General features: G+C 47.1%; 1 protein-coding gene across 1 annotated transcript in view; it reads left to right on the plus strand.

The window, feature by feature from the left end:
• LOC139274658 (von Willebrand factor A domain-containing protein 3B-like) overlaps nt 1–18,489 on the plus strand; it is a 275,722-nt gene that overhangs the window by 100,234 nt on the left and 156,999 nt on the right. Inside the window, exons 15-17 of the mRNA XM_070891337.1 lie at nt 3,437–3,570; nt 12,796–13,007; nt 16,692–16,829. Coding sequence (XP_070747438.1) covers nt 3,437–3,570; nt 12,796–13,007; nt 16,692–16,829 — 484 coding nt within the window. The remainder of the gene's footprint in view (nt 1–3,436; nt 3,571–12,795; nt 13,008–16,691; nt 16,830–18,489) is intronic.

An 18,489-nucleotide genomic window follows, 5' to 3' on the forward strand; every position in this document is an offset into this window, starting at 1 on the left:
TTAAACCAATTTGCAATTATGAAGTTAGAGCCTTATGAATGTACTCTGGACAGAACTATAAAACTTGTTAGCAGAAACATTGCATACATTTGGGCTACTGGGATGGTTGCAGAAAGCCTGCAGAAGTAAGTGACTCACCTGCCCCACGTCTAAGTGCTGTGTCCTGCCAGAGGGGTGGGCTCGTGCTGGAGATGCAACAGGGCCATGTAATATAAATACTGTGGCAACAAGAGCGGGTCAGAGGCTGGGTATTCTGTGGCAAGTGTCTCTCCTCCTAACTCCCCAAAGCCTTTCCACAATCTACAAGGCACAAGCCAGGAGTGTGATGGAATACACTCCACTTGCTTGGATGAGTGCAGCCCCATCAACACTCAAAAAGCTCGACACCATCCAGGACACAGCCGCCCGCATGATTGGCACCTCATCCACCAACTTAAACATTCATCACTGGTGCACCGTGGCTGCAGTGTGTACCATCTATAAGAAGCACTGCAGCAACGCGCCAAGGCTTCTTCGGCAGCACATCTCAAACCCGTGACCTCGACCACCTAGAAAGTTCCCCTCGAATTTACACACCATCCTGACTTGGAAATATATCGCTGTTCCTTCGTTGTCGCTGGGTCAAAATCCTGGAACTCCCTCCCTGACAGCACTGTGGGAGTACCTTCACCAGAAGGACTGCAGCAGTTTAAGAAGGCGGCTCACCACCACCATCTTCTCAAGGGCAATTAGGGACGGCAATAAATGCTGGCCTTGGCAGCGACACCTACATCCCAGGAACAAATTAAAAAAAAATGACCCGGCCCTCTCAATTGAAGCATGTTGAGGCCTGAACAGGTGAAGTGCACTTCAGACATGCTGCAATAAAACAAAAAATGCTGGAAATACTCAGCAGATCAGACAGCATCTGTGGAGAGAGAAACAGAGTTAACGTTTCAGGTTGATGACCTTTCATCAAAATGCTGCATCTGTTTAGCTTCTGGGCAGGGAAGGGGGCGTGGTGCGTGGGTTAGGGTTAGAATATCGCCTTGATACTGCTGTACACTGAATACTGTTCCAGTACCTATTCTGTGTTTATAGCCTGAGCATTGGTTCTCTAGAACAGTATATTCAACCTATAGCTGTGGCTCAGTGGGTAGCACACATGGCCTGTGTGTCAGAAGGTTGTGGGTTCAAGTCCCACTCCAGGGGTGGTCCCATAGCACTATTGTGAAGAAGAGCAGGGGAGTCAACACAACAAATGTGGATTATCTGGTCAATATCACATTGCTGTTTGTGAGAGCTTGCTGTGTACAAGGTGGCTGCCATGGTTCCTACATTGCAACAGTGATTACACTCCAAAAAAGTACTTCATTGACTGTAAAGCACTTTGAGATGTCTGGTGGTTGTGAATGGTGCTATATAAATGCAAATCTTTCTTTTTTTCCAAATGTTGACATGTGGTTCATTTCAGTAAGCCTGCGTATTGTGGCAAGGGTTCTCTATTCAATCCCTGGGCTATCATTTATCTAGATATTTGGTACGTGTGCCCTGGGCAGGTCTGCTTGCAGGAGTTGCAGGTGATGTCGAACCTAAGCAGCATACCTAGTGTTGAAGAGTGGTGGGGAGAGCAAAGAATAATGATCCTTCCCCTTGATTCATCACGTCCCACTGTAACGTGAGGATTCATCGTACAAGCTGTTTAGAGGCAGCAGCAAACAGTCTAGGGACTCAGATCCACAAAGGGCTGCTTGGCAGCGATCATCTTCATTATAACATTTTCAAAACTCTGCAGTTTATTAGCTGCTCGCTCTGCTTTGTTTTTCTTTATGCTGCCTTCCCTCTACTGTAAATTTAATATGTTAATAGGGTAACAAATAATCTACTTTGGGAACACATTTGCATCTATGTTTTCAAAATTAAAAAAAGGTTTGAGTTTAAGGCCCCAAGTTTCCACACGCGGCAAAACAGGCGTCCCTCCGAGCTGGGCGCCCGTTTTTTGCACCGAAAACGGTGCCTGAAAAAAAACGCGCTATTCTCGAGCGCTTTGCAGCTCGATGTCAGCTTGGCGCGGCGCCCAGGGGGCGGTGCCTACCACTCGCGCCGATTTTGTAAGTAGGAGGGGGCGGGTACCATTTAAATGAGTTTTTTTCGTGCCGGCAACCCTGCGCGTGCGCGTTGGAGCGTTCGCGCACGCGCAGTGTGAAGGAAACATTGGCACTCGGCCATTTTTGTAGTTCTTTGTAGCTGTTCAATTTTTAACATTTTTTAATAAAACCACATTGCCCTTCCATGATCAGCACTGAGGCTTCTTGCAGCAGTGAGAAGGCTGCAGGAAGCCTCAGAAGTTGAGGCAGCCGTTTCCCGATGGGCCCGACCGAAGGCAGGGGGGCCTCCCCCCCCCCCTCTGCCGTCGGGAACGGCTGCCTCAACTTCTGAGGCTTCCTGCAGCCTTCTCACTGCCTCCCCCCCGCTTCATCCCCCCCCCTGCCGTTGGGAACGGCTGCCTCCTCCCTGCCTCCCCCCCGCTGCCGTCGGTCAGGCCCTTACTGCCTCCCCCCCACTGCCGTCGGGAACGGCTGCTGCCGTCGGTCGGGCCCTTACTGCCTTCCCTCCCCTGCCGTCGGGAACGGCTGCCTCAACTTGTGAGGCTTCCTGCAGCCTTCTCCCTGCCTGAAGCACTTTCACACAGGTAGGAACATGGTTTATTTAATCTTTTCTTTGCTTATAAATTTTTATTCAGGTTGGAATTATTTGTATAATATTTGTATAAGTATAACTAAGGATTTATTGTAGAATGTAATGACTTCCCTTCCCCCCCCCTCCCCCCCCCGCCCCCCACCTCGTTCCCGACGCCTAATTTGTAACCTGCGCCTGATTTTTTAATGTGTAGACAAGGTTTTTTCAGGCCTACAAAAATCTTCACTTGCTCCATTCTAAGTTAGTTTGGAGTACATTTTCACTGTGGAAACTTTCAAATCAGGCGTCAGTGGCCGGACACGCCCCCTTTTGAAAAAAAAATTCTGTTCAAAAGTGAAACTGTTCTAACTGACTAGAACTGCAGAAAACTTAAATATGGAGAATTGCGATTTCTAAGATACTCCGTTCTCCACCAGTTGCTCCTAAAAATCAGGAGCAAATCATGTGGAAACTTGGGGCCAATGTATGCAGCACTAGCTCTCTAAAACATCCAAGGCATTTTATTACAATTATTATCTTTAAGAAATATCTGGAGACTAATTATCATACACAAGTATATGTGAAGGAGAATGGGATAAATCATGTTTTTTAATCACTGGGATTGTTATTCAAGTAGGTACTTTGTGTTTAATTGTAACTAATGGCAAATCAAAGTGTTTTTTTTAAACCCAATCTCTTCATTTCATAATGAATCTAAATTTTCTTCAGCCAAGAATTGTCCTTGTTTTGACTAACTGAATTAATTTGAATTCTTCAGAGTGAAGATATCTGCCGACTGAAGAAAGAGATTGAGCAGGGAAAAGAAGATTTGGAGAGGGTAGAAAAGCTCTATGCAGAATGTGTAATGCTAGACTGGTATCATAACAGTGAAGAAACAGGAACAAAGAACAAGTACGTTTATTTGCTGACCTCGGACTGGTGTATTTTCATCAATTTACCAGTCGCGTATCATATTAGATATCAAAATTGGTTTCTGTCATTCAAAGTTTGTCAAAACTTTGAATGGTTGGTGTAGTGTATTTGCTTCATGGATTTTTGTTTAAGATTCATAGCTACACATTTGCCTATGACGACACATTTGCTGTAAAGAACTACCTGGATTATTAGAAAAGGTTTAACAATCAAACGGAACCCCACCAGTTCATTCACCAGGCTCACAACTGCACGCCTCATTGTGGAGAATCTGAACTCAATTAACTGGGGTTTTAATGGGCCCAAGTTTCCCCAGGAGTTGCTCCTTTTTTTGGGGGAGCAACTTCATTTTTCTGGACTATCCTTTTGCAATTCTGGCCATTTAATTTGTGCCAGTGTAAGTGAGTTAGGTTTTTTTAGTTACATTTTTTTTCAAAAGGGGGCGTTCCCAGCCACTTACCCTTGTTTTTGGCGTTTGGCCAGCAAATAGCTGCTCAAAACTAACTTAGGCCAGGTTATGTTGCCACTTCTGTCTGCACAGAAAAACCTTACTTAGAGTTAAGGAATCAGCACAAGTAACTACATTTAAAGCACCACCAAGCACCAAACAAAGCACAAAAAGTAATAAGCAATTAATTAACAAATAAAATAGAAGGAACCCTGCACCTAAAGCACCAAGACCAAAGTAATAAGCAATCAATAAATAACAAATAAAAAGTAGAAGGAACCCTACACCTAAAGCACCAAAATCAATCAGTAAATAACAAATACAAAATAGAAGTCCTAACTTAGGGAACGCAGTGGGCCGCCGATGAGGGAGCCCATTCGGCCAGGGCTAGGGACGGCGTGCTTCAGGCCCCTCCCACACAGCCTGTAGCGTGTACTCAGATTCGGCCTGCCAGGAGCTGCTGCACATGTGCGCAGACTCTAGTGCGCATGTGCAGAGGTCCCGGCACTGTTTTCAGCACCGGGACTTGGCTCCGCTCCCAATCCATTGGGCCATGCTGCGCCACGACCGAAGAGAGGCTGGGGAGCGGCCAGAATACCGACGTCTTTTTTTAGTGCGCTTGGAGGCGGACAAAAACAGTACACCTTGGATGAGGGCGCCAGAAAAACAGGTGAGGGAAACTCTAGCCCATTGAATCTTGTGAACATCACATGACCAGCGAAGCAACTCACAGTGTAACAGCTCCACAAGCCTGTGAGCATGCTCATAAGTCCATACATTTCAGTTGGGATAATCAATTTGTTCACTTGCCAGGCTGCTGAATCTGTTCTTCTTCAGGGCTCCATTAAGGCTCCCTTATCTGCAGGTCTCTATTTTGGACAGCTGGCTGGAAAGGTATAGGCTGCTGTATGCTGAAGGGTAGCAGGGTGGCGACAACAGCTGTAGGCAGGAATGGTTCAGCAGCTGAGCGGGAGATTACTGGCAGCCACGACTGGGCCTTGGGGTATGAGAAGCAGCTGATTAAAGCACAATGGCAGCGGGGATATTGCTGTTAAGCAACTTAAGGCAGTAGGCAGAACAGGCCCTTGGAGCAGGAGACCTGCTACTTGGCAGAAAGATCATGAAGTGGGCTTTGTAGAGGTTCTCTTAATTCAGTCACTGGTCATACATTTAAAAATATTGTGTCTGAATTCGCGGCTCCGATGAGATGCGAATGCACCCAAGTTCCGGGTTTAGGCATGCACTGCCCATGCGCCCAAACCCGGAACTAGCGATTGACAGATCACACACATCTGACAGTAAAGGACCTCCTTGGGCGGAGAGTTCGGCTATTTGCCTAACTTCTGCCCAGCGAATGTCCTTGAAATTCTTACGACCAGCAAAGAGCTCTGAAAAAGAGAAAAATAAAATGTTATCGCTCATTTAAATAATAAAAACTGAGTGCATTAAGGTTTTATTTTTAATGCTGTATAAAATATTTATTTAAATTGCATTTTAATTAATTTTAAATATGTAATGTGTTTTTAAAATTTATTTAATGTGTTTGTGTATTTTGGGGGGTGTTCCCATTCCATCATCATCACAGGCAGTCCCTCGGAATCGAGGAAGACTTGTGCTTCCACTCCCAAAGTGAGTTCTCTGATGGCTGATCAGTCCGATACGAGAGCCACAGACCCTGTTACAGATGGGACAGACATTCGTCGAGGGAAGGGGTCAGTGGGGCTGGTTTGCTGTGCGCTCCTTCCGCTGCCTGCGCCTGACCTCTTCATGCTCCTTGCATCGAGACTCGAAGAACTCAACGCCCTCCCGGATGCACTTTCTCCACCTCGGGCGGTCTTCGGCCAGGGTCTCCCAGGTGTCAGTGGTGATGTCGCACTTTACCAGGGAGGCTTTGAGGGTGTCCTTATAATGTTTCCACTGTCCTCCTTTGGCTCGTTTACATTGAAGGAGCTCCGCATAAAGCATTTGCTTAGGGAGTCTCGTATCTGGCATGCGTACTATGTGGCCTGCCCAGCGAAGCTGATTGAGTGTGCTCAGTGCTTCAATACTGAGGATGTTACAAAGCCAAAACAAGGCAGAACTACATTCTCGTCACTGCTGTACCAGTATAAAAGCCAGAGAAAGATGCGGAAGGCATTATAACGCCATTTCTATGTCACTTAAATATTATGTAGCTGCCACTCTCTTCCTGCACTTAGACCCGGTGGAGACCCAAGATTACCAGTCTCCATCACTACAGCAGGAGCAGCAAGGTCGGGGGGAAGGAGCGGCAAGAGACTGTGGAGGGACGTGATCGGGGCCCAGGGGAGGCACGAGTTTGGGGCCAGGGACCATGGGGCAGCACGGGCCAGCCTACACTGCGATATGTGTGCGCACTAGGTCCATGCAGCAGAGCTGGTCTCCAGTTGTCTTGGGTAATCCTTGGCACTGGACCAAGACCTAGCTCTGTCAAGTCCGTGTGGTGGCTGGTGTGCAACGGTCACGACACGTTAAAAAAATCCACGCACAGGCATCTTCCACCCTTCAGCATGTAGTTCGGGTCCTTCATTCAAACACCTGTGAACTCGACCTTCTTTTGGCGTGGAAGCAAGTCATCCTCGTTTCGAGGGACCGCCTATGATGATGATAATGACCATGAAGAGGGGTAGAGGTCAATTTAAAGGAAAGCGCTAAAATATTAATAATATAAAATTCGGTTACATGGATGGACTGGAAAAGCTGGGGTTGTTCTCCTTGGAGCAGAGAGGGTTTGAGAGAAGATTTGATAGAGGTGTTCAAAATCACGAGTGGTCTAGACAGAGTAGATAGAGAGAAACTGTTCCCATTGGCGGAAGAGTCGAGAGCCAGAGGACACAGATTTAAGGTGATTGGCAGAAGAACCAAAGACGATATGAGAAAAACTCTTTTACGCAGCGAGTGGTTAGGTTCTGGAATGCAGCGCCTGTAAGGAGACAGATTCAATTGTGGCTTTCAAAAGGGAGTTGGATAAGTACCTGAAGGAAAAAAATTTGCAAGGCTAAGGGGAAAGGAATGGGGAGTGGGAGAAGCTGAATTGTTCATGCAGAGAGCCGGCACGGGCTCAACGGGCCGAATGGCCTCCTTCTGTGCTGCAACCATTCTATGATTCTATGAAATCTGGAAACTTAAAATGATCAAGAAAATGATCTTAGCTTGGGTTAAATGCATTCTGCTTCAGGAAGAAACTTCGGAAGAAAAGCAAAATGGTGTCAGACCTGGAACAGAAAGTACAGAAATGTTACTCCACAGTTTTATCCCTTGGCTAGACTGTATGATTACAGTGTGACAAGTTTGCATAACCAAAACCCATTACATAGGTGAACATACAATGATGAAAAGTGGACAGAAAAGTATGAAAAACTTGACAACAGGAAGATTGTATTGATAAGTAATGGATGTAGGTCTGACATTTTTAATAAAAGGTAATTGAAGGTTAATAGTCACTCATTTTGTTGGAAGCACTAAGATGTTTTAAAATATAACTATTGCAGGGAGTTCTTGATATATAAATCCATTAGTGATGAAGTGCAATAAATAATGTGACATTTGTGTGTTTGTTACTTGTCATGTCCCCGTAGTAAAGATCTGGGATCAGAACTAAACCAGGATGGAATTGAATCTGCAGCCAAGCACTATGTGGCATCACATACTAATGCTCTGACACCAATCCTTGGTGCTCAGTTGTGGGACATTTTTACACCATCTCCATTTCTAAACTGAACTGTTTATGAATGCAAAGGAAAGCAGAAAGGGTTGTGGAAGAACACAACCCAAATAAAGAAACGGGGCGCTGATCATAATCAGTGAACTGAACAAATGGTGCAAATCATTGGTTGGAACTTCCACGCAGCGGAGTTTTAAAACAGGCGATATTGGATCGGTTGCTGGTACACCCTGTATCGATTTTATTTCCCATTGAAGTCGCTGTGAACTGTGGTTCAGTGGTAGCACTCTTGTCTCCGAGTAAAATGGTTCTGCATTCAAGACCCACTCCAAAGACTTGAGTACATAATCTAGGCTGACACTTCAATGCAGTACTGAGGAAACGCTGCACTGTTGGAAATACCGGCTTTTCGATGAGACGTTCAACCAAGGTGCATATAGAAGATCCCATTGCACTTTTCCTGGCCCATATTTATCCCTCAGCAAACAGATTATCTGGTCATTTATCTCATTGCTGTTTGTGGGATCTTACTGTGCCACATTGGTTGCCATGTTTCCCTACATTACAACAATGACTACAATTCAAAAAGTATTGTAAAATATTTTGGGATGTCCTGAGGTTGCGAAAGGCACATAATGCAATTTATTTCTTCTTTCTGTATACCGGTTTAGGGGCTGGATTTTCGTTTTTTTGTGTTTTCAAACCTTTCCATCGCAATTCGCGGCAGAGCGAAAAATTTAGCGCCGAGATAACATTACCGCCAGAATGCAGAACTTTTGCCGAATGAAAGTTCACGAGGAGTGTTAGCGCTAACTCCGGCGTTGCACCACAGACTCTGCCGTTTTGCGCATGCGATTTTTTTCCCCCCGCGCTTCTGGTTTCCTGTCGGAAACGCTAATGCAGGGCGCGGCCACATCCTGCGTACGCGTGCGCAGTACAACCGGGGCTGAATCAGCCATTTCAGATTTGGAATTCGATGATGGAGGAGGACGAGGGAAGACAGCGTGCCAGGCGCTTCAGCCACGAGGCTAATGAAGCTTTAGTGGGGGCTGTGGAACGGAGATGGCAGGAGTTGTATCTTTGGGGTGATTCTCGACCACTGCCTGCCATATTCAAGAGAATTTGGAAAAACATAGTGGTGAGGACTGGCACACAGTGCCGAAAGATATTGAACGATCTCACCAGGGTCGTTAGAGTGAGTACCATTTTCATTCATACACTCCTTTATTACTTCAAGGATAAATCTGAGACACTATTTATTCTCATGCTGTTGGTGCCTCTCAACGCTCTGTGCGTTGCCTCCTAAAATGCATCACACATAGGTAGGTTGAGTTCGGCACCTATTTGCCATGAATAATCTTTACACATTATTAAGATTCCTTTCTTAGATCTCATAAGATGATCCCCACTTTGATGTCCTCCTGATGAACCACGTGCAACTTCCAAGGCCATTAAACAGAGGACTGCATTACATTCAGATAGTATGGCATAAGTGCTTTGGTGGCTATCTGTGCCACAAGAGCAGATGGACCCTCTTGTAACCATTCCCATTTTCATCTTTGCAGGCAAAGAAATTTCATAGTCGCTGCGAGCAGGTGGTCCGCCTCAGACCATGCCACTCACCGATATCGAGGAGCGAGTGGCAGGCCTCATCGGCGTCACAGGTCGGGCAGCTGCCATTGGGGGCGCTGAACCACGCTCGGATACTGAGGGTAAGTCCTGCACACTTCCTGGGATAGGTTGGGGCAATGCCATGCAGTGCCTCTGGACTAGGGTTGGGCCAATGTCCTGCAGTGTCTGTGCACTAGATATAGTGGAGTAGCGGTGATCCTTCAAATGAGACTGTGCAATGCGACCTTCCTCATGTCACCCTACCCCCTCCCCTGCTGCTACTCACTCGTCTGTTGCTTTCTACTTCCAGATGACCAGTCACAGGCACTGCATCCCTCAAGGTGACCCCTCCACATCAGGCCATCGTCTGGAGGAGGAAGAGGAGGAGGAAGAGGAGGATATGGATGAGCCGACTCCGGCGCAGTATGCTACGATTCCTGCTCCACCACTGACACTCAGCTCCTCTGGGGATGACGTGACGTTCTCGGTGTTTGAGGAATCCAAGGCTCCTGGGACCAGTGGCGTGCAGCAACGCAGTGCTGGGGGTGAATCCCTCAGACCATCTCTCCGGAGGCTGAGTCAGCAAAGTTGGTCTGCTGACAGACAGGCAGACGTGGAAGTGGACACGGAGAATGTCCAGGGAGAGCATCCTAATCAGCCGTCAGCTCCTTGATGTTTTGGGAAGCATTCCCGTGAGCATTAACAGTCTGAAAGCAACAATTATGGAGGTAGAGTTGCAGATTGTCAGTGCTAGCTGTGATACCAGCGAGGCCATCAGTGCCCACACGAGGCTGGTGGCCTCCAGCAGCGACAGTGGAGTCCCGGAGAGTGTGGCGCGAGACCTTGCAGAATATGGCGCATCACAGGCACAAGCTCTGCTTCAGCTTGGGCAGGTGATACAGTTCATGCTTGCCACCATACTCTCTGCGTTCCCCACTGTCACACGGAGAAGTGATGGTTACGAAGCAGGCCAGCAAAATGTTAGTTTATATCGTGCTCCGGTTGTTAGGGGCCAGCCCCGTCGGCGATTGAGTGGCTCCAGGGATATGGAAGGTGATGTCATTTCTCCGGATGACAGCATTCCGTCTCCCCCCACTCAGTCGCCAACCAAGCATCAGCGACGGTTGTCACCCAAACCACCTGTGACTGGCGATGCCGATGGAGAGGCTCACCAGTCAGAAGCTGGGCCTTCCTCGCCATGAGCTGGTCCAGTGTGTCCCGAGACGCCATCTCCATTGTCTCTCCCTCCAACACAGCAGTGCTCTGGCAGCCTTACTGCACGCCCTGGTGCTACTTTGATGAGGAGCAGCAGGCATAGGAAGGGAGCAAAAGACGGTGGCAAAATATAGTGGAGCAGGATTTGATTTAAGTATCACACTGCTGGATTAGGTTCTTATTATGTTCTTGAATTATTACACTGCTGGATGCAGCTCATTATTTTATTTAAGTGTCACAATGAAGGTTAAAAAGGTTATAATGTTACAATGTTCAATAAATTGTTTCTTCACCTAAACCATTCCTGTGTCATGTCTAATTTGCAGAATAAGAGGGGGAATAGTCAACACGGTGGGATAGAGTGGCCAGGCAACGCTCAAACGTGCCGTTCACTCTTCAAGCAAAGCGTTCAATTATTAGCTGCCGACGTAAGGCTTTTGCAGCGACGATAGCTCCACGATGCCTCCCCTGTGATGGTGGTGGTGGTGGTGGCATGGGTTCCAGAGTGGTCCAGGCATCGGAAGCGCTGCTTGAGCACTCCAATTGCCTGTTCGACAATGTTGCGTGTGGCTGCATGGCTCTCATTATAGCGATGCTCGGCTTCTGTCTGAGGGTTCCGGAGTGGGGTCATGAGCCAAGTGGCGAGGTCGTAACCTTTGTCCCCGAGCATCCAGCTCTGGCCTTGTGGCTGACGCTGGGACATGCGTGAGACACTGCTCTCACGCAAGGTAAAAGCATCATGGATGCTCCCTGGATATTGGGCATTGACTGCCTTGATGTGTTGAGTATGGTTGCAGACGATCTGTACGTTCATGGAGTGGAATCCCTTTTGGTTTTGGAAAATCTCTGGATTGTGTAAAGGTGCTCGCAGGGCGATGTGCGTACAGTCAAGGGCACCCTGAACCTTGGGGGAAGCCAGCAAATCGCCCAAAACCTACAGCCCTCTCATTTTGGGTCTCCCTGGTCATTGGGAAGTTTATGAAGTCCATCCTGCCTGCGTACAATGCATTAGTCACCTGACAAATGCATCAGTTTGTAGCGTGCTGTGAAATGGAGCATACGTCCCCTGCTGATGCCTGAAAGAAGCTGGAGGCATAGAAGGCAAGTGCCACAGTCACTTTCACCTCGACAGGCAGTTAAGTCCTGTTGCTGCTGGTAGGCTGTAGGTCTGCCTATAGGAGCTCTCTGTCAGCACTTCTTTTCGGACGCACAGACTTCTAACGCACTGCGCCTCAGAGAGCTGGCAGTATGAGCGATGTTCCCTGTAAACTCAAGGGGGGGCTCAGGCCTCCTCCCCATACGTCTGCGAACTCTTCGATTGCGTTGCAAATGATCAATATTAAGCCTTCTTCCAGCTCGAAGCCGTATGGAAAAAGCAGCCAGAATGAATGGCTCCCGACAAAGCATGGCCCCCATCTTTTAAAATGCCCTTAAATGTCCTTTATCAAACAAACTAGAAACTCACATAAAACCACAATCAAAAGTATGAAGTAACGCAGCGTTCTTCTCCCAACCGTCTTATTCACTCACAATTGCGACTTTCTCTGCCGTTTTCAACATGGCATCATTAGTGGCTTGGACGCCCTGGGTCTGTCTGGTTTTTCTGGGCGGGTCCTCGGGCGGACGCGAAATTGGGTGAAATTCTCGAAAGTTCGGTCCAGGGCCCCAGCGCAGCGATGCACAATGATTTACATCATCTCAACGGTCAAGACTGTGGTGGGACGGAAATTTTAGCACCACCGTAAAACCATTGGCGAAAGTTCCGCCCAGGCACAAAATCTTGTGTGTCTCGATTGACGCCCCCCAAAAAAACATTTTTGCTACCCTCCGAGGCGCTACATGGGGCGCAAATTAACCGAAAATTCAGCCCATGTCCTTTGTTGAAGATATTGAATTATCAAACTTGCAAACCCTCAGGATAGCATGGGTTGAATAATTGTTTTTTGAATTATATACAAACGTTTGGAGAATTCATGTCGTGAAGCGAAGATTTTCACGGAAACCTCAGCCCAGCATTGTGCAGCATTCACACAGGATTGTAAACTACAGGCATGTGGCTGAGGTAAATAGTAATTGCAAACAGAACTAGTTCGGGGATCAGGTTCATACTTCTGACTGTTACTTGTTTTAGTTGAGCTAATAAACAATATTACATTTTGCTAAAATGTTCATAATAATATCCAAAATGATGTGTCCACAGTAAGACAGGAAAAATATTTTAATAACTGCTGTGCTTTCATTTGTGCAGTATTGCCGCTGATATTCCAATCAGGCGTCCAACTTGGAGTGACAATACAGCTCAGGTACATTCTTTAGATGCCAAGGTCCTTGTAAAACCCAAATCAGCTGTGGATTGCACTCCTGCCACACACAGAAACCACAGGGACCGGTACCACCTCTACAGTGTGAATATTGCCAAGAAATCAAAGGAACTCCAAAGGAAGAAAGTCCTGCATGCTGGTAAGAGAAACTAGCCATAATTCTGTAATTTTCAGTATTCATTTCCAGTGCGACTTATAAGACTGAGGGGCCAAAATTGCCACTTCCTTAAGGCCTGTTACCCCCGAATATCGGCAGCCACCACTGCGGAGTGGAGTGGCTGCCGACTTTTCGTGGCATGGCCGCTGCTAGCCCAATTGCCCTCCCAAGTTTTCCCGACGGTGCCCCGATCCCCCCCCTACTGCTCCGCTGCTGCTGATCGGTGTTAAGCGCGTCATCGTCGTGTGTGCCGCCGATCTAACCCTCCCGACGTCGACATTCCTCTCTGAAAATCTTCGGCCCGCCCGGCGGTGCCAAAACGAGCATTCACCCCGGTGGTCCAGTGAGGCTTGTGGCCTTTGCAGAGGTGGTGCGGCTTCCCTTAAATGGGAGGGCGGACAGCCGCTGCCGCCATGTTTTTTTTTTGTCAGCTGACTGGCATGTCGGCCCAACAAATATGCCCCGGGGTTTGGCCGGGCCGCCAACAGGCAGCCTGGCACTCCCTCTTGGGTGCCCGGCCGCTGGCCCAACCTAAACCCTCCCTGGTGGCCCAGTGGGCCGAAGTTTAAAGGGGCTCTCCCCTTTAAGTGAAGAGGAGGGCCGTGGTGAAGTGGTGCCATGATGACATCATCGCGGCGGTGACTCCGTACTCCCCCCAACTTCTGCCCCTCAGTTCCTGTCACCACCATGTTTTTTCCCCTCAGGTGTCATCACCGCCCCCATGATGACCGACTCCCGGATCAAAACCAAAAAAACCAAAGAGCTGAATGTCGCACAAGAGACGGCAAAAAACATCGAAACAGGGTGGGGGGGGAATTTCTACCCCTGATCATTTTGGGAAATGAATTACATTTTTGTGTTTGATATTTTCGGAGGTTTGGAATTATAGAGAAAAAACAAAGCCAAAGATTGCTGATTTTCGGGGGTGGGGGGGAGAAATTCAGCTTCGCCCGAAATGGGGCGCACATTCCGTTTTTTGATGTTTTCCTCTACTGCATGGGTTGCGGCGGAGCTGCCGTTGATATTCGGCATTTGGAAGGTTTTTTTTTGGTTGGGATGGCTGTAGTTGCATCTGAGGAGCGGTAGTGCCCTTACCGCAGGTTGGCCTCCCCGATCGCTCATCAGTGGCGCGCTAATGATGTCAGTGTGACACAGACATGCCACGGCGCGTTGACACGTCACAACGTCTCTCCCCTTCGGTTAAAGGGAGGGTTTTGGCGGGGCCAGTGGTCTGGCACCCTAGAGGGGATGCCAGTCTGCTCGTTGGTGGCCCGGCCGACCCAGGGGCATAATTGTCGGGCCCGACCTGGCAGTCAGCTGACAATAAAAAAAAAATATGGCGTCGCCGGCAGCGCCACCTCCCCTTTAAGAGTGGCCGTGCTGCGGACCAACAAGTGTGCACCGACAGCAAAAGCTGTCAGTTGTACCGGCCAGTGGCGCCGCTCCTGCAGGGCAATTCCCCGAATGGGATATTTCCTGCGGGGCAATTTTGGGAGGGGGTCTAATTACGCCGTGGCGGGAAAACAGGCAGAGCAGTCCCTTACACCACTCCAGCCCTGATGAAGGGCAGTTTACAAAATGGCGGCCCCTCCGCAGAGAGTCGGCGGCCATTCCGCGCCGTCCTGTAGCTGCCGCTTTCAGTCGGCCAGAGGCCTTATTGGGAGGGGCAATCCTGGTCCCGAGAAGGCTTGAGGGAATCACACGACTGAGATTTGCTGGTTTGCAAACCTGAAGCTACAAACAACTGAGAAATTAGGAAGGAAATGTGGGATAATAATGTCAGGCATTACTGTCCTAGCTTTCTGAATTATGGTATTGATAGAATTTTCATTACATAGAGAAATCTGACTATTGTTGAAATGTAATTCATAGTACAAGGCATGTTAGCCTAAATTTGTTGCTGGAGCCCTATTCAAAACATTTCAAGCCTCGCTATGTGCCTTTTTAACCTGGGATATTACTGTTTCCTTGCACAGTGATAAATGTTATGTTATAACACTTGATCAGCAGGCGAACCAATTACATAGATTTACATAGAATTCACAGCGTAGAAACAGGCCATTCGGCCCAGCTGGTCTGTACCGGTGTTTATACTTCACCCAAGCCTCCTCCCACCCCTCTTCATCCAACCCTATCAACATATCCTTCTATTCCTTTCTCCCTCATGAGCTTATCTAGCTTCGCTGAGTGACAGGATCAATAACAAGGGCCTGCACCTAATAAAAGCACTAAATAATCATTTAGCCCTTGCAATACCACTGAGGAGACCAGGGCAGATGTCTACATTGCAGGTTTATCATGTCACTTCTTGTGCTGCGACTTTTTCTTTGCCACCAACACCACTGTTGCTCCCAATGATTTCCAAGCAGGAGTCCTCCTATCAGCTCTTTTTGCAGGGATGCCAGGCAGTCCAGGCTGCACTAGAGGTGTTCTCTGCCAGCTACCAGTAGCCGCACAACCACATTGTCAGAGATGACCATGCCTCACTTTGACGGAGGATTAGTGCACATGGACTCTCCTATTACCAAAAACAGTTGGGAACAAATAAGATATGTCGATGCCTGATTGTTCTTTGACCTCCATGTTGACGCCTCATTGCAAAACAACGACCTGGAGCAGAAACAGTAAATTCGGACCCTGGGGATGGGGACACTGCTATGCTGCTCCTGATAGATTGGGATGTCTGGCATGCTGCTTCATGATCCCAGTGGTACGTTTGGTTATCATTCTGGTTGAAGCATCAACCTTGTTAGCTTCTGGAGGTGCTTGACACAAAGATGTTGCATGCTTTGGCCATTCTATGACTTTCTTCCCCCTTCGAATAAGAGTGGTGTAAGTCATTGCCTTAAAATGCAAAGTGACAGTAACCCACAGGACCATGCATCAGATAGATGGCACATGACAAAATGTCGCCTGTCAACCTGTTTGACAATTACTGCGTGACCACGCCAAGCTTTAGTACAGCTGTGTCATTGTATCTCTTGCATATCCATGACTCAGTTGGTCACATGCTCAAAATGAACTATACAATAAAAGATTTGCCGTACTCATAATGATGTCAGGACTCCACTCCAAGGTCCCTGCTTCCTCTGCTTCTCCTGATATACCAGAGTGGATAATCAGCACTATGGTGTTTTTTGCATTTAAATACCTAATATTCCAGCAATAAGTACCTTAACAAGTCTAAGATGAGTCTTCAGTGCTGTGGCACCCACAAGCCACTTCCTCCAAACAGCAATTTGGCAGCATGTGATAACTAGGCGGGAGCTGTGTGTTACTCTACATTCCTGATTTTACTGCATTGTAACACATACATAGAGCAGGTGTCTATTGTAAGATCAACCCCAATTTCTAGGCTATTCAGCAATTCAGTGCCTATTTATTTATCATTTTTAATGTGAAATTCCATTGCTGATATCATACCACTATTACTTTTGAAGTGATGCACCTGCACGATGGGAAGTTATACTTGTTACTTTGTATTGGAAGTGCGATATATTTTGTGCAAAAATAGCGTGCACGTTTAAAAGAACCATAACTTTGTACTTATAATGAGATCAGGGCGACTCCAAAATTATTTAACTGTTTTGGATATAAAACAATAAAAAGAATACATTGAGTTTGCAATAGTAACATGATAGCACAACTGTCTGTTCCTGTTAATAGCTCACACAAAGTCTAGCCTACTTAGGAGTTGGAGTAATGGTGTTAAAATCGATGATAATCTGGTGGATCAATGGATGCTTCCAGAGAACAAGGAGCTGTTTGTAAATAACTACAACAAGGAATTGAGAGTTCTGAATGGTAAGTTAAAGAGTTTGATTTTGCAAAGAAATGGAAATTAATTGACTGCTCAGCTGCGAATATCTCACTCACACTTTACTGCAGCTGAGGAGCTGCCACATATGTAAATATAGACAAAAAAATGTGGATATAGTGAAAGGTGAGTATTCAATGTATAAATCTAGTGTAATGTACAAATAATACTCATGCACCAGGATACGTATTAAGAAACTGAGATTTCAAGTTTCTGGTGGGTGATGCTGTGCACCAGCATTGTACATTTGTAAAATTCACCCATGGGACAAAACAAATTGCAGAAGTATAAAACTGGTCATTGGGTCGATTTCACTCATTTTTCGCCCAGTGATATAAGTGAACATTACCCGCAATGGATCAGCCTTGAGGCTCATCGCTGCACTGTCTCCAGGGCATGAATAGCTCCTTTGTTTCTGTTATGTATTAATGCTTGGGGGTCACCAGACACCAGAGGGCGCCGCAGTCGGAGGTCATCGGGCTGTACGCATGTGGCATGTGTGCTTGGTCACCTATATATAAGCTGGGTGTCTTGGTCATGCTGGCACTCTTGGGCTGGAATAAAGATGGATCAGGTTGCAACTGAGTGAGTTTACAGTAACCAGGCTCTTGAGTCATTACAATTGGCGACAAGGTAATTTAAGAAACTTCGCATGCACAATGGGCACTGTTGGAATCCTGGAGAGATTCGTGGAGGACGAGGATTGGGTGGATTTTGACGACCGCCTGGATCAGTATTTTGTGGCCAATGGCATTGAGGCAGAGGCCTACGTAGTTAAGTGCAGGGCAGTTTTCCTCACCGTAAAAAAGTCCTACAGCGCCTGGACAAAGTGGGACTCAGGCTGAAACGCTTGAAGTATGTATTCATGACACCTGGTCGAATTGCTCGGGAGGAAGATTGCTGCTGATGGCATCAGGCCCACTGATTCGAAAACCGAGGCCATCAAAAATGCACCCAGGCCTCAGAACGTGACAGAGCTGCGTTCGTTCCTTGGGCTACTCAACTACTTTGGTAATTTCTTACCCAGATTGACCACTTTACTAGAGCCACTGCATGTGTTACTAAGAAAAAGTGGCAACTGGGTCTGGGGTGTGTCTCAAGATAGAGCCTTTGAGAAAGCTAAGAATCTGCTATGTTCAAACAAGTTGCTTGTTCATTATGATCCACGTAAGTGTCTTTTATTGGCCTGTGATGCTTCATCATATGGGGTTGGCTGCGTAATCCAACAAGCAAATGAATTGGGCAAGCTACAAGCTGTTGTGTATGCTTTGAGAAGTTTGTCTAAAGCGGAAAGAGCTTACAGTATGGTAGAGAAAGAAGCTTTGGCCTGTGTGTATGGGGTAAAAATAATGCACCAGTACCTGCTTGGTCTTCGTTTTGAACTAGAAACGGATCACAAGCCACTCATTTCATTGTTTGCAGAAAACAAAGGTATTAATACCAATGCATCGTCCCACAGTGGGTGCTGACATTGTCTGCCTATGATTACGTCATCCGTCATAGACCTGGTACTGAGAATTGTGCCGATGCATTGAGTCATCTGCCCTTACCCACAACTGAGATGGAGACGCCTCAGCCTGCAGATCTACTGTTAGTAATGGATGCTCAACAAGTTAGGATCTGGACCAGCCATGACCCTATTTTATC

Source organism: Pristiophorus japonicus, chromosome 10 (genome assembly GCF_044704955.1).
Source record: "Pristiophorus japonicus isolate sPriJap1 chromosome 10, sPriJap1.hap1, whole genome shotgun sequence".
Taxonomy (NCBI): Eukaryota; Metazoa; Chordata; class Chondrichthyes; family Pristiophoridae; genus Pristiophorus; species Pristiophorus japonicus.